At 44.1% G+C, this 17,228-nt stretch overlaps 1 protein-coding gene across 2 annotated transcripts in view; it reads right to left on the bottom strand.

Moving 5' to 3' along the window:
* The window catches only part of RUBCNL (rubicon like autophagy enhancer), a 40,131-nt gene that overhangs the window by 19,617 nt on the left and 3,286 nt on the right, over positions 1-17,228 (bottom strand). Inside the window, exons 2-4 of one of the 2 annotated variants that reach the window (XM_079902817.1) lie at positions 4,960-5,591; positions 1,435-1,517; positions 771-981 (exon numbers count right to left, since the gene is read on the bottom strand). In XM_079902817.1, coding sequence (XP_079758943.1) covers positions 771-981; positions 1,435-1,517; positions 4,960-5,497 — 832 coding nt within the window. In that variant the 5' untranslated portion in view covers positions 5,498-5,591. Of the gene's footprint in view, positions 1-770; positions 982-1,434; positions 1,518-4,591; positions 4,686-4,959; positions 5,592-17,228 lie in introns of those variants that run through there. The other variant, XM_079902818.1, reaches the window with a different exon arrangement.

Raw genomic sequence — 17,228 nt, 5'->3', positions numbered from 1 at the left:
GTGACAGATGACTAGCTTAGACAAGTTAAGTTAGTTACCTGCCCACCAGGTAAACGCGTTCCACAGCTCCCAGGCTTGTGAAGCAAGCCCTTAGAAGAGAGGTGAAAGGCTGGGAAGAAACTGGGGAGAGATCAAGGGAGAAGGAATAATGGAAAAGCATTGCAGTGGATGCAATCTCCCAGGAAGTAAATACAGAGAAAGAATCTAGGACTGAAGCAGGACTCAGACTTAGGAAATGGGAAGAAAATAGTTAAGTCCTAACTTCAGTTCTCAGCTTAGGTCCCCTCCTGTCCAGGAAGGCTCCCTGGATCCCAGAATAAAGAGAGATGCCCTGAGCCCGTGACTCGCCACGCTGGGCCCTTGGTTCTGTTAGCCCAGCGATCACGCATCCCTTTCTCAGCCTCTGCTCCGGCGTGACAGCTCCCTGGCGAAAGGAGCACATCCTGTTGCCTGCAGATTCCCAGCACCCAGTGCATCGTGGGCTCCTTGTTATGGGGATAAATGAAAGAGGTCTACGGGGGGGTGGGGGGGGTGAGAAGGAAGCCTGTGTAAGAAGAGGGATGCTGAGTGACAAGACAGAGGAAGAGGGAAAGCAGGATGGCGCCCAAGAGAAAAGCACATCGATTTCATAACTGAATGGAGCACAGTGACCAATCCCAAGCCAAGCGGCAGAAATGGCGGGCATTGCACAGGTTACTCCAGAAGCTTCAGACAGAGGGGATGCACGTGGCAAATGCATCAGGAAGCGTGCTCGTAGTTGCCCCACTTGCCTTCAGAGCCACTGTCGGACGAAGTGGAAGAGCCGGATTCCTGCTTTATGTGGCTATAAAACACCCCTTCCAAGTCTGCCGGCTCACGCCCGAGCGGCCCGCCGGCCTCTCCTGTACTCCGGGTCTCTGGGTGCTGTTGACTCAGAATGCTACACTTCGTATTCTCCATGACTGAGATAATCATATCTGCGATGTAAAAGTGGGCATTTTCCTGCAGGAGAAAAGATGATCCGTTAAAATTCTCACAAGCATAATCAACTTTTTTTTCCACTGAGGGGGTATTAGATTGACAAATCAAGAAGTTGTATTTAAGTTAATGCATAGACATATAAATGTTTGTTTAACTGCGTTATCATAGGTCATTACCTCAAGTACAGCCCATATCTTCCAGAGACAGAAGATTTAGCCCACTGCAACCAAAAGATGACCCAAGTTGAATTTCTTGTGATATGAAACCCTAGACTGGTGGTGCCTCAGTGGGAGACATCATTCATCAGTCATGGAAAACTTCCCAGCTGAGTGCACACACTACCACTCAAATGCTGAAATGAAACTTATTTGCCATGTCTCATCCAGTGAAGCTTCCAGACTGAAATCAGAACAGCACGTTCTAAGGGATTAACACTCTCGGTGGTTTTAAAAAGAAAAAAGAAGCTGTGTTCACCTTTTCTACATCCACAGGGAGCACGAATGCCTCTGGTGAGAAGGAATTTGAAGAAACGGTTCTCCCACCGACTTGAATAGCACCTGCCAATACAGCAAGTTATTAAAAATAGAGAAAAAGAAGTTCAAAGATGATCTAAGAACAATTCTAGGGAGTGGCTTTTAAATGCTGTTTTAAAAATCAGCACAGGGTCTTCCCTGGTGGTCCAGTGGTAAAGAATCTTCCTTGCAACGCAGGGGACGCAGGTTCGATCCCTGGTCGGGGAACTAAGATCCCACATGCCGCGGGGCAACTAAGCCCGAGCACCACAACTACTGAGCTCGCGCGCTTCAACGAGAGAGCCCGCGTGCCGCAAACTACGGGGCCCACACGCTCTGGAGTCTGTGCGCCATGCGCCACCACTAGAGAGAGAAAACCCACACGCCACGACTAGAGAGAAGCCCTCGCGCTGCAACAAAGAGCCTGTGTACCACAAGGAAAGATTCTGCATGCCGCAACTAAGACCCGATGCAGCCAAATAAGTAAATAAATAAAACAAAAAATAAAATAAATAAATATGAAAAATAAAAATCAGCACACTTCTAGAATAAATTAGGACGACAGAAGAAGAAAGACCCTTCTGATGGTAGACCTTGCAGATGGCAAAGGGTCATCATTTCTGCAAGAAGCTTCTGGAGTAACTTGGGAGGAATCCTCAGAGAAGGATTCCCAGAGAGCCATGGGAATGGAGGAGACCAATGAGGAAAGAGGGTAGAAAGAGAAGAGGATCATGGAATCTACCTACAGGAGATGGAGGGTGAGAAGGAGCAGTCTAGAAGCAGGGCCTTAAGAATTGTGGGATCATTCCTCCAACTCACTGCATTTGACCTAAAATTTCCTGTTTACAGAAGCAAAATCTATCTGAAAAAGGTCAGCACTGCTTCTCTAAAATGTTCTTCCTCCAGTCAAAAACAAGAAGAAGCTGCAGAGGATATATTCGGCTGACTCATCCATTCTGCGTCCTTATGAAGCCACTCCATTACTGGCAATGAACACCACCAAGACAAAAATGAGGCCTGTCGTGTGACATCTTATTGCAGCTTGTAAGGCAAAACATTTCTGTGAGAGCCATAAGCGCTGTTGTCCCAACCTGGTGAATCAGAACAAAATGCTACAGATGTTTTGAAGGCTTTACAGCTCTCGGGGTGGCAAACAGAGAGACAAGCAGAATCCCTCCAAGCCCTCTGCCTCGTCTTCAAGAACTCCACTGTTGCATGGAAAACTGTGGACCTCTTAGCTTCAGAAGCCATCTGGGGTGGGCAACCTTTTTCTGAAAAGGACTAGGTAGTAAATATTGTAGGACCTGAGGGCCACAGAGCATTCGTTGCAATTACTACTCAGTTCTGCCACTGTCCTGAGAAAACAGCTACAGACAAAACAAACACAACTGTATTTGTAAAATCAGGAGTCTGGCGGGGTTTGGCTACAGGTCATAGTTTGGGGACCCTGAGGATAGAGGAAAAAGCACAGAGAAAAATCAGACAGTGGATTCCGGTTCCAGGCCCACCGCCGTTCACCAGCTATGCCTCTGCAGTAAAATTTCCTCATCCCTGGAATTGGGATAATTATTATTATTGGGATACTTACCTTATTAGGAAACTGAAGGAGATAAGGAATGTGAAACCACTTTGTAAACGTGTAGATCCTATGCAGACAAAAGGAATTGTTTCTTACAGCCCCAGGAAATGCTGACAGGCTCAGGTGTCTTTCCCTCCCAAATAATCTAAAAAAGGAAAACCCTGCTGCTTTCATTTGAGAGGCAGCAGATCCAGGAAAATCCCAGGCCTTGTGGCAAATGCCTGCACTCCCCACATCAAAGAAAGAAAGAACCATCTCACTCGGGACTTCTTTTTCTTAAGCCCATGGAATGAATCCCCTTACCAAGTTTAAGAGATACTCTCAAAAGACAGAGTGGTTTTTAAAGGTACTTAGATTGCTGGGAATCACTGTTTTTGGACAAAGCGGCTGGGGTGCCTGTTTTCTTTCTTGGAGAAAGGATAACTTGAAATTGCAGAACCACTTCCCGTAGAGGAATACAAAAAATGATTTGGGGCAGGGGTACACTAGGCCCTACAGGTCATCTTCTGTCACTTTATAAGCTGTCGTGGTGGTGGCCTGCGGGAGAGAGGCCTTTCAATTTTCTCTGTTTTTCCCTCACTCTCCCCTGAGACAACCTAGCAGGAAACTAATTTCTTACTTTTCAACCAGTGGATTTACAAGTCACTCTTTTCCTGAGAGCTATCCGGCCAGGGGAGCGAAAAGAGAAAAAAGGCCTATGATCAGACTATGCCATTTTGCTCAAATTTGGTTCTTAACTCAAAGTTAGCCCACTGAACCACTGTCCAAAATCTGCTCTTCCTAAAGTATTAATAATACGTTAAAGATTGTCACCATCTTTGACTTTTCAAAAATTTCAATAGAACAAATAAACCCCGTATTTTAGGAAAGGGGGAGGATTGGTTCCTGCTAGTGAGAAATAAATACACACACACACACACACACACACACACACACACACACGCACACACACAAAGGCAGGCAGCTTTTAAAACTGTTTTGAAAGAAAAAACTTCATTGACTATTTGAACTAGGATTCCAACAGAAATACATGTTAATGCAAAGTGTGAATATAGGGCTTCCCTGGTGGTGCAGTGGTTGAGAGTCCGCCTGCCAATGCAGGGGACACGGGTTCGTGTCCTGGTCCGGGAGGATCCCACAAGCCGCAGAGCGGCTGGGCCCGTGAGCCATGGCCGCTGAGCCTGCGCGTCCGGAGCCTGTGCTCCGCAACGGGAGAGGCCACAACAGTGAGAGGCCCGCGTACCACAAAAAAAAAAGTGTGAATATAGCATAATGAATATTTTAAAATAAACTAAGCATGCCACACATTTTAACAAGAATTGCTAATTTATTGACTCTTGAGTGGCGTTTGGAATGGATTGTCTCATTTTAGGAATTTCAGTATTTTAGGAATACGTGTGTCACCTCATAGCCCTGGTTTTAACAGGAAAAGGTTTTCTCCAGTTTGGAGGAATTGTGGTTACTGTGTTTAAGTCTTACTTTTTTTCTAGCCACACCCTGTCCAGGTAAATCTAACAGGGGAGGCGAGTTCCTCTCCTACCTCAGCACTGGTGTGAACCGGAGCCCACTCTGTCTGGACCACCTTCCATCACCACACTGAATGCAGAGCACTTCTGGCGCTCTCCTGCAGGGCACATACCTGCTCCAAGATGGCAGGTGACACTGATTATCAACTAAGTTGAGCTAAGATGACATTTCCCTGCAGTCTAAGGAGAAGGGGTATCCTTGACTCCGCCCATCGTGACCCGTGGTGCTGGGCCAAAGACAGCATGAACTGAGCCCATGCCCTGGATCGTGGGCAAAGTGGAAACCCAGGAGCTTTTCCCTCGCGAGGAGCACCTGGCCTCAGCCCCGGGCAGAGCTGGTGTGAGAACAGACAGGAAGGAGGGCAGTCCCCCCCAGAGTTACCTGCATCAGTGGAAGCTGTCAGCTGGGAAGGCTTGAAAAAAGTATCGTCAGCCTCACGACACGGGGAGGCAGCCAAGTCGATCTTGGAGCTTGTGAACAGAGGCGTCCAAGGACAGCGTCCTGGGAGCACTGCCCGTTCTTCCTTTGAAGTAAGAGAGAAGCCACCGCCTTTTTCAGCTGAGCCCCGGGCAGAGGAGCTGCCCATGGAGTCCACAGTGCCCTTCGACAATGATGTCTCCACCACGGAGTCCCCAAGAGATAACGGTGAAGGGCCCAAGGGAGAGGCAGCGTCCCAGGCAACACGGCTCTCTCTGTTCCCCACTGCTGGCACCTGGGGGGGCGAGTCCTGCAGCTGTTGCTGCACACACTGGGGGTTAATCCAGGCAGCTCTGTGCCTCGTAAACCTGATGTCTGATGCGCAAGAGAGGTGGTCCGTGTCCAGGAGGCTGGGCGAACCATCAATGTCGCCAGGGTCATTGCTGATTCCTTCGCAGGGGTCCACAGGAGAGTCCTGCCGGCCCGCAGACTGTGACACCATCTTCGAGGCTCAGGACTGGTGTGAATTCCCTTGTGCTGTTGGATTAGGACCTTGAACTCACCACCTGGTCAGCTAGAGGGCTTGGGGAGCTTACCTGCAATGAGCAAGAATCATACACGATAAACAAGGGCTCGATCATATTTTTAACTCCAAATTCTTTTAAGGAAGCAAAGAAACAAGAAATAAAGTTTCTACTTCGTCCTATACAACACAGTAAATTCCGCTTGGATTTAAAAGGAAAAAATTAATAAATGAATCAGCCATAAAACTAGAAGCAAACGTAAGGGATATGACATTGGGATAGGAAAGGGATTTCAAAGCATAAAAATATTATTTTTATACCAGGATAAAGTCGTGTAAGGATACTGCTGATAAAAAAACAGGTAAAAATGTAAAACACCCATGCATTAAATGTCAACTCAAAATGGGAATGCCATCTGGAAGTAAAGACACACGTTCATAGTTTCTTATTTCTATTTAGTTTGTGTTTGTATTTCAACAAAGTAGGCAAGTGGCATGTGAAACTGAGAACAACCGATAGCACCAAAAACTTCTGTTTTGTATAACTTTACATGAGCCTGTAATACTTACTTAGATTATAACAGCAATGCGAATTTATGATTGGCTTATAATATCTAAAGACCACACTGCAAACCTAGACTCTGTCTTTAAAATGCTCCACTCACTTTTCAGCCCCGTCTTTAGCTTTAGTAAGTTAGGCAGTGATTACAATGTTGAGAGCCACACAGATGAGAAGCGCTCTCGTCACTAATTACAGGCCCAGCACATGTGTCTTCCTAATGTTCTCCCACTGTCCTTCACGTTGTAAAGCTCCAAACAGCCTTCAACAGCCAAAGCAAGGTTGGCAGGGGGAAGGTTTAGAGATGGAGGTGTCTGCTTGGGCAGTGACCCTAAAGGAAAGGTGAAATCCATGGGCACACTGCCGTGAGCCTCCGACTTTGGTCCTCATAACGTTCCAGGGCTTTGGGCTTCCCTGGTGGCACAGTGGATGAGAGTCCGCCTGCCGATGCAGAGGACACGGGTTCGTGCCCCAGTCGGGGAAGATCCCACATGCAGCGGAGCGGCTGGGCCCGTGAGCCATGACCGCTGAGCCTGTGCGTCCGGAGCCTGTGCTCCGCAGCGGAAGAGGCCACAACAGTGAGAGGCCCGTGTACCACAAAAAAAAAAAAAAAAAGTTCCAGGGCTTTAAACACCATCATTATATATAGGCGGCTCCCACATGGATCTCTATTCCTGACCTCCCCTGAACTCTGGGCTAGCGTATCTTAGTGCTTAGTTGACGTTTGTCAAGAAGGCATCACAACCTGATATATTCAAAATAGACACTGATTTCCCCCCCCCCAAATCTGCTCCTGCCTGGTTTTCCCCATCTCAGCAACCCCCTAGTTGCTGAAGCCCCGAATGTAGGAGTCAGTACTGACCCTACCTTCCCAGGCTCTCCATCTTTAACCTACCAGCAAGCTTATATCTACAGCCACCACCCTAGTGTAAGTCAGCATCTTCTCCCACTGGATCTCCCGCCATCTTCCCAATGGTCTCTGTGCTTCCACTCTCACCTATTTATAATCAAGTTATTCAGAGATATCTTTTATAAACCTAAATCATTCCCTTAATCGACCACCCCCATAGCTTCCCATCAAATCTGGAATAAAATCCAAAATCCTTACCTTGTCCTCCAGTCATGACATGATCCTGTCCTGCAGACCTCTCTCGCCTGTCCAACCTCCGGAAGTCCCAACCACGCAGCAAACCTTGAGTCCCACACGCTCTTGCCCACTCTCTGGGCTCCGTTGTAATCTCTCTGCTTGGACCACTCTTCCCTCAAATGATCACACATCTGGCTCCTTCCTTTCTTATGCGTGCCTGGGTTTACGAATGACTTCCTCAAAGGAGTCTTTCCTAACTACCTCTCTTAACGTAGTTTCCTGGTTATGCCTTCTCACATCACTTTGCTTAATTTTCATCACAGTAGTTCTCACTTCCTGATACTTCCTGTCATCTCTGTCCAGCCCCCTGACTAGAAGCTCTGGGAGAGCAGGGGCCTTGTCTAAGAGTGGCAGATGGGGGCTCAATAAAAGTTACAGACTGAATGAATAAATCCAACAAAGTGGAAATAAAGTCACGGGTAGAGGAAAGACGTCTGTGGTCGATACAACTGCTCTATTATGGTAGCAGATTTACTCATCCAGGGATGGAAATGAATCAATGTTTCCTAAAGATACAGAATTTTTCTCACCCAATGCTTACAAAGAGACCAAACGAAGGTAATGTGGAAACTGGGTTTTCTTGATTTGTGGGTCCTCCATTGCAGGTCATAGTTTTTGGAGTGATGTAGGACATCTATGTATATCTATCATCCTCAGAACACGGCACAAGCTCCAACTCACCAGTCACAAAATATCACAGGATTTGGTGAGAACGGCCAGCGCTCACTACCTGAAGCGTTTCATCTTCCTTCTCCCGACCTCAAATCTCACTTTGTGCCCCAATTTCTCTTTGTCGCACATCTTTTCCTCTCCAGTAATTTCGAGTGTTATAATTACCAAAAACCCCACTCATGACTACGGTTTTATAAAATGCCAAAAACACAGAAGCCTGGAGTAAAAAGTGAAGCAATGTCACTGCACCAAGCCCCCACCAATCCTACTTCTTTCCCAGAAATAACATCGTCAACCATTTTATTCCATCCAGACCTTTTTCTATGAATTAACATACATATGTCAGATCAGAAGATATGTCTTATTTTCTTTTTTATATACACACGAGATCATACTAAACGCACTCTAAACATACCTTCTTTTTCTCTCATCAACATGTCTTGAGGGTATATATTCTTTTTTTAAATTATTTATGGCTGTGTTGGGTCTTCATTGCTGCGTGAGGGCTTTCTCTATTTGTAGCAAGCGGAGGCTACTCTTCGTTGTGGTGCGCGGGAGGTGGCTTCTCTTGTTGCAAAGCACGGGCTCTAGGCATGCAGGCTTCAGTAGTTGTAGCACACGGGCTCAGTAGTTGTGGCTCGTGAGCTCTAGAGTGCAGGCTCAGTAGTTGTGGCTCACGGGCTCTAGAGCACAGGCTCAGTAGTTGTGGCGCACAGGCTTAGTTGCTCTGCGGCATGTGGGATCTTCCCGGACCAGGGTTCGAACCCATGTCCCCTGCACTGCAGGCAGATTCTTAACCACTGCGCCACCAGGGAAGTCCCATTGAGGGTGTATATTCTTTACCTTAACTATTTTACCACTTTTTATGGTACAAATGTATCATAAGTTCTTAGCCAGACTCCTATTGATGAAACTTTTCAGTTTTTCACTATTATAAAATATACAGCAATGAACATCTTCAATCATGTTGCTTTTGATTGACTTTCTTTTACTAGATCTTTTCTTTCACTAGTGCCAATTTTAGTTCTGAGTCCATAGCCCATGATAATCTCACTATTTCCAAGAGAATGAAGCTATGTCAGTCATGTTTTATTCTCAATTTTCTGCACATCATATCTGGTTTTGTGTGTGAGAGATGATTACAGATATGAAATCATATGAAAAACACACAACCTCAAACAAATGGTAAGCAGTAGTGATACCTGTGTTTTTATAAACAGTTTAAAGTTAACAATTCAAGAGAATGATGTTATTTTTGAGCCTCCCAGATATGGAATCAACTGCACTGAGCAAAAACAGACTTCCTTATAAAAAGTAATTTTCATAAGCAGGTGCTTGTTCTACTTCCTTCTAGAAAGATGTTCTTGCTTCACACAAATAGCCGGCAGGTGCTGGTTTTGCCAGGTTATAGAATAAGAACATTGTAGAGCTGGAATAGGCCCACAGAAAGTCAAAGCCATATCTAAGGTCACAGCTGGGTAGTGGCAGAGAAAGGATGACAAGCCAGGTTGGACACTCATTAGGAAGCGTGCGTTTCTCTGACATGCAGACTGACACAGAGGAGAGAGCAATGACTGGAGATAAAGTCCAGACCCTGGAGATGAAAGATCATCTCCATTTCTTGATCTTTGGGGCAGCAGATAAATCAGGAGATACCAAGATATTGTTGCTGGTTGCGTTGCTTATTGCCACATTGCTTCTAGTCTGTTATTCAATTAAACCAATATTCATTGAGTGTCTATTACATGACTGGCAGTGTTTTTGTTCTGGTAGCACTGGGGTAACAGTGGTGACTGAAATAAGTTTCCTGACCTCCAGTAGCTTACATTCTGGTGGAGGGGAGACAGGGACTAAACACATTCATAAATTTCAGGCACTGACTGACAGCAGGTAACATGGATCTAAGGAATGCTTGGCATCTTCTCAAAGTCCTTCCCGCTGTCACAAATGAGCTCCCTTGAATCAGAGATGCTGGGGCGCAAAGATAAAATCAATTTCCAAACACATTTCAAAGGAAGAGAAAGCCAGTTGCGAAGCTTACTGTCAGTTCTATTGAGATTTTCCTACTGAACGTAAACACAGATTACTAGTTAACACATGTGCAGCAGCAAAGGTCCTAGACAAAGGAAAGACTCCAGAACTCGACTCGCAACACCCCAAGTCATTCTGGAAGGTCCCTGAGCACTGGAGTCATTGGTCCCATTGAGAATGACTGCATGACTAGGGCTACTGCTGAGGTACAGTGGCCGCTGCAAAGATGCAACCTTTGCAAGGGGGGCGGATGACTCACCGTGAACCTCTATAGAGACCTGCAAGACAAAAGTCTTGCAGATCTTAAGCAACCAGCATTTTGACGGTAGCGAGGAGACGGCTTTAGCTCCTAATACCCCTAAGAATCTTAAAGATACTCCAGGGCTAGGAGCAAGCATGTCAGGTTTAGGATTTAGGATTTTCTCTGCCTCCGCACTAGTACCTGAATACATAACTGGGAGCATCAAAGACTCATCTTAAATGTGACCTTCTCTGTGAGGCCTCCCTGGTCACCCTATAAATAATGGCAACTGCCCCTCCCCCGTAGTTCCTCTCCCCCTTCGCAACTATCTTTCTCTCCTTACTCCTTAGCACGACCTCTCATTTCATTTAACCTCAGTGACTAACACCCACTAGAATGTAAAATCTTTGAGGGCATTTTAAAAACTTTTAATTTTCTTCAATGATCTGTCCCTAGTATCTAGAACAGGGGCATATCATAGGTATTCAACAAATATATTGAGTATATGAATAAAAGAATGAACAAACTAACCAACAGTACCTAAGTATGGTTATATTGGTATTTCTGTTGCCCAAGAAAGGAAGCCAAGAACAGACGTCACCCTGTAGAAGAAACTGGAGATCACGACCTAAAATACTTGCCAACCATTTCCTTAGAATAAAGGGTGTTAGAGAAATCACAAACGAGAGTTGAGGGTGAAAGGTCAAATTCATTTCTCTCAGTTTCATGGTGTCTTACTGAGCATATGCCAGGTGAGAGACAAAAGCAAGCAGAGAATGAAATGACCTTTAACCACAGCATGTGAGCTCTTTGGTTAACACAGTTGCCAGGACCTCTTCCCATCTTTCTGTATCTATTCCCTTCAGGCTTTGACTTTAAGCAAAGGCTAATATCCCCCAAGGATGTCTACAGACTCAAGCGATCACAGATCACACAGAAACCTTTAAGATGCCCAGTAATGCAACTCCATAGCTTCCCTGACAGTGGCCAGGAATCAGAGTAAACTGCAGTTTTGAAACAGCTGCACCTTCACTGCACATGTGCTGAACGCTGTGTTCTCATACGAAAAGCACCAGGAAGGAAACAGTGCCACACCGCAATGGTGGCTGGTGGCATCACAGGACTCCTCTCCGTCCAGGTCAACCTTTGGCAATGACCCTTCATTTTGAAGGTCTGTTGTCAGAAGAACACAGAGGAAGGACAGAAAGCAGGGTGGGGTGGGAAGGGGAAGACCCAGCCAGGGAAAAGGTCAAGGAAACCCAGATATTTGCCTAAGAAAACTGCAGGCTTGCACAAGATGCACAGATGACTAACTTTCTGTGGTCACTGCATCTGTCATACTTACCACTCTCGTTCTGCACAATGAAAATTTATGATATTTCGCGTGTTATTAGGCCAATTTGGGAACTGAAATGCAGACCTTTAGGGGACTTGCCCAAAGTCTCACCATTAGTAATCGGCAGAAGTAGAATAAAAATAAAAGTCCAACACCTGATCCAAAGCTCCTTCCACTGGTATTTACATGTTCCCTTTGGGCTGAAATTAGCAGGATATTTTCAATTTCTTTAGCAAAGTAATTTTAAGAATTTCCCCATCAAAATTGTCACAAAGCATGGGATTAATAACCACACAGCTCCATATATTTGATCCTATGCCTTTAGAACAGTTGTCCCCAGAACTTTATATGACTTCCTGCTTGGAAAAAAAAAAAAAACCTTTGCATTTACATCTCCAATATAGGACTATTTACTTATAAACCTTACATATACATAGATATTCTAATACATTGTATAATTATAAAGCATCATTGAAAAGATGCAAGAACACAGCATTTTGTTCTTGTTTTCCAATGAATCATCTTGTACCCTAAAGGTACATAACTTCCACTTTGGGGACCACTGCTCAAGTAATGCTTTACTCAAAAATCAATAACAGGGGCTTCCCTGGTGGCGCAGTGGTTAAGAATCCTTCCGCCAATGCAGGGGACACGCGGTCAAGCCGTGGTCCAGGAAGATCCCATGTGCCACTGAGCACCTGAGGCCACGCACCACAACTACTGAGCCTGTGCTCTAGAGTCCGCAAGCCACAACTACTGAGCCCGTGCACCACAACTACTGAAGCCCGCGCACCTAGAGCCCGTGCTCTGCAACAAGAGAAGCCACTGCATTGAGAAGCCCACGCACTGTAACAAAGAGTAGCCCCTTCTCGCCGCAACTAGAGGAAGCCCGCGCGCAGCAACGAAGACCCAACGCAGCCAAAATATAATTTTAAAAAAAGAAACAACAAAAAACATCAATAACAAAAAGGCTTATACATTAATATAATTAGATAACTAAATAAGACTTAGAAAAATAGTAATACAAAAATTTACCCAAAGTAAGGGTGGGTACCTGCACTTGAAAGATAGCTAGATTCCCATATTGGGGCAAAATAAACTGGGGAGCTATATTATTGAAAGAAAACAGTCTGACAGTTCCTCAGATGGTTCAACATCCAGTTACCATTTGAACAAGCAATTCCACTCCTGGCTATATACCCAAGAGAAATGAAAGTATATGTTACCACAAAAACTTCTACGTGAATTTTAAAAATCGAGATGTAATTGACACACAGCCCTGTATAAGTTTAAGGTTTACAGCATAATGATTTGATTTACATACACTGTGAAGCAATGATCACAGTATGTTTAGGGAACATCCATCCTCTCGTATAGGTACAAAATCAAAGAAATAGAAAAAAACGTTTTTTCTTCTGATGAGAACTCTTCGAATTTCCTCTCTTAACAATTTTCATATATAGCATACAGACGTGTTAATTCTATTATAATCATGTTGTATGTTACATCGCTAGCACTTATTTGTGTTATAGCTGGAAGTTTGTACCTTTTGACTAGCTTCATCCAATCCCCCTCCCCTCCCCCTCCAACCTCATCACTGGCAACCACAAGTCTGATCTCTTTCTCTATAAATTTGTTTGTTTTTGAAGTATAATCGACCTACAACACTATGTTAGTTCCCATTACAAAACAGTGATTTGATGTTTCTATACCTACATGAATGTTAATGGCAGTATTATTCATAATAGCTAAAAAGTGGAAACAACCCAAATGTTCATCGACGGAAAAATGGATAAACAAAGTACACTACAGCCATATAATGTGGAATTATTCAGCCATCCTAAGAAGGGAAGTACTAATGCATGCTACAGCATGGAGGAGCCCTGAAAACATCCTACTAAGTGAAAGAAGCCAGTGACAAAAATATTTCTTATGTATTTATCTATTTATGAATGAATGAAATGTCCAGATAGGCAAATCCATAGGACAGAAAGCGGATTAGCAGTTGCTTTGGGGGATGGGAAGATAGGGGGTAACAGGTCAAAGGTAACTTTTTGAGGTTCTAAATGTTCTCAAACCAACTGTGGGAATCCTGGCACATACCTGTGAAGACGCTAAAACCACTGGATTGTACACTTTAATTGGGTGAATTCTATGTTATGTCAATTCTATCTCAATCTCAATAATGCTGTTGAAAAAATGAAATGGGCCAAGTATGCATCTCCCTTCAAAAAGGTCTGAGAAGACTACAGAGCCCTGGTATTTCGTGTGCCACAGGGATCAAAGGAGCACAAGCTGTAAGTCAGGCTGAGAACAAAAGCACTGAAAGCTAAAAGGGGAAAAAGAGAGTAGATAAAGGGAGTATGGAATAAATGTGCCTAAAGTAGGCATGGAGAAGGGAGAGAGTAAGTAGAAGTGAAAATGCCATGACTGAACTATGTAGGAAAAAAAAAACCCAAGGGAGAGTAAGGACAATACCATCAGCATGATGGCTGAATAATGGGGAACCGATTGTCTACACTGAGGGCTCCAAGCGTCCACCCTTATCTTTACACAAGCTCTGCAGGGGAGGTTCTGCTGGTCCCAATTTAGAGATGGGAAAACAAAGTCAAAGAGATTAAGTATCATGGTCATGTTTGGTTAAGTGCCTATCTTTTAGAAATATATACAGAAGGATTTAGAAATAATTGATAGAATTTCTTGAATTTGCTTTAAAATAAAACAGTGCCAGTGGGGGGATATGGATGAAACACAATTGGCCATTTTGATCATTGTTGAAGGTGGGAGAAGGGCACATAGACTGTTCTCCCTACTTAATGGTTGAAATTTTCCATAAGAAAATTCCCAAGTTAAAAAAAAAACCTTCAACATGTGCTATATCTGTCTGTGTCCCTAAGTTACCGCTCTGACCCCCTTATTTAGCTCTGTACCCCTACACCTCTATACCCCTCTGCAACCCTACACCACTATACCCCTTTACACCCCTACACCCTCCTACCCCCCCGGTCTTACTCAAATTTACCTTTGGGTTGAGAATTTCCCTATCACCCTGTTAAAAACTGCATCCCTACAAGTATACCCTATCCCCATTTACTGCCATTTTTTTTTGCCACACTGCACAGCATGTGGGATCTTAGTTCCCTGACCAGGGATTGAACCCATGCTCCATGCAGTGGAAGCATGGAGTCTTAACCACTGGACCACCAGGGAAGTACCTGCCCTGTTTCTTTTTCCATAGCACTCATCATCATCAGTTCATTACTAACACTTAGATGGCATTTACTATGTGCCTGACACTGTTCTAGGCTTTCTACACACACACACACACACACACACACACACACACACACACACACACACACAGGAGGTTGTTGATCCTCCTAACAACCTATGAGGTAGATATGACAACACTGTCTTTATTTTACAGATGAGAAATTGAGGCACGGTTAGTCAATGGAGCCAGTTTCCCAGCCAGGCAGTCTGGCTGCAAATCCACATTCTTACCTACAACAGCACAGGGGTGAAGGGAAGACCTTTAAATAGCACGGATCCAAACATCACTCCAGATCATGAAAATTCACCAGGCGCGGACCGGCTGCTGTGAGCCTGGCCACATCAGTAACACTGACACGGTTACCTCCCTCAGCCCAAATCTCCATCAGGACCACAGTCTAAATTAAGAGTGAGGACCTCCCCCAAAAAAGATCTTACATAGGTCACAGGACAGTTCAGATGATTTGACAACTGAACCGTACTGTTTAAAATACCCTTAATATAAGCATATACGGAAGTTCAGGTTTCCTCACCCACCAGATTTAAACTGGCTGTCCCAAAAGCTGTCTTCTAAGAACAATTTCCAAAGAAAGAAAGAGAGGATAGGGAAGTAACTTACATATATTTTCAGGACTCGGTTGTTCTCTGACCCACTATAGCTTGTTGGAATAAAAGGATGTAGAATGTAAGGATTAAAAAACAAACAAACAAACACTCCACCCTCCAATTTTCATCACCTGAACGCAACCAGAGAAAAGCACGTGCTGGCTGTGATTACTGAATAGTGTTATTCAATGTTACTTACCAGAAAAACTCTGAGGTCTAATCTGCATTTATCTCTTTTAATAAACGTAATGCTAAGGATCTAAGAACAGAACTCAAGAATTTTTTAAAACAAATTTCAAACATAATTGTTGGGTAAATCACATTGTGTGTAGTCTCCTCCAACTTTTACTCATTTGCCACCTGCCAGCCTACTGTTAACCGATGACAAAAACACTTTGACTCTGAAACTTCCCTTTACATGCTGAGAAGTATTTCTTTCACACGCTCCATGTTCACGTCAGAAATAAAGCATTCGCTCAATATGGAATTATTATCACTATTTTGTGGATGAGAAAACCGAGGCTCAGAAAAAAGAAGTAAAGACCACACAGCAACTTGGCAGCAAGCTCAGGGTCCTGAATCCCTGCTCCAGAGCCCTTAGTCTCACTCCTGACCACCTGTATGTGTGGGAGAAAACCCAGCGCAGACGTTAAGAAACAAACACAATCTCATACTTTTACATGTACCTGTCCAGTTTTCCCAGCACCACTTATTGAAGAGGCTGTCCTTTCTCCATTGTACATTACTGCCACCTTTATCAAAGATAAGGTGTCCATATGTGCATGGGTTTATCTCTGGGCTTTCTATCCTGTTCCATTGATCTATCTTTCTGTTTTTGTGCCAGTACCATACCGTCTTGATGACTGTAGCTTTGTAGTATAGTCTGAAGTCAGGGAGCCTGATTCCTCCAGTTCCTTCTTTCGTTCTCAAGATTGCTTTGGCTATTCGGGGTCTTTTGTGTTTCCATACAAATTGTGAAATTTTTTGTTCTAGTTCTGTGAAAAATGCCAGTGGTAGTTTGATAGGGATTGCACTGAATCTATAGATTGCTTTGGGTAGTAGAGTCATTTTCACAATGTTGATTCTTCCAATCCAAGAACATGGTATATCTCTCCATCTATTTATATCATCTTTAATTTCTTTCATCAGTGTCTTATAATTTTCTGCATACAGGTCTTTTGTCTCCTTAGGTAGGTTTATTCCTAGATATTTTATTCTTTTTGTTGCTGGTGGGAATGTGAATTGGTTCAGCCACTATGGAGAACAGTATGGAGGTTCCTTAAAAAACTACAAATAGAACTACCATATGACCCAGCAATCCCACTACTGGGCATATACCCTGAGAAAACCAAAATTCAAAAAGAGTCATGTACCAAAATGTTCATTGCAGCTCTATTTACAATAGCCCGGAGATGGAAACAACCTAAGTGCCCATCATCAGATGAATGGATAAAGAAGATGTGGAACATATATACAATGGAATATTACTCAGCCATAAAAAGAAACGAAATTGAGCTATTTGTAATGAGGTGGATAGACCTAGAGTCTGTCATACAGAGTGAAGTAAGTCAGAAAGAAAAAGACAAATACCGTATGCTAACACATATATATGGAATTTAAGAAAAAAAATGTCATGAAGAACCTAGGGGTAAAGCAGGAATAAAGACGCAGACCTCCTAGAGAACGGACTTGAGGTTATGGGGAGGGGAAAGGGTGAGCTGTGACAGGGCGAGAGAGAGTCATGGGCATATACACAGTAACAAACGCAGTAAGGTAGACAGCTAGTGGGAAGCAGCCGCATGGCACAGGGATATTGGCTCGGTGCTTTGTGACAGCCTGGAGGGG

This window comes from Stenella coeruleoalba (genome assembly GCF_951394435.1).
Source record: "Stenella coeruleoalba genome assembly, chromosome: 18".
NCBI classification, from domain to species: Eukaryota; Metazoa; Chordata; class Mammalia; order Artiodactyla; family Delphinidae; genus Stenella; species Stenella coeruleoalba.
The sequence above is the reverse complement of the archived record's forward strand: the minus strand, read 5'-3'. Positions and strand labels throughout refer to the sequence as shown.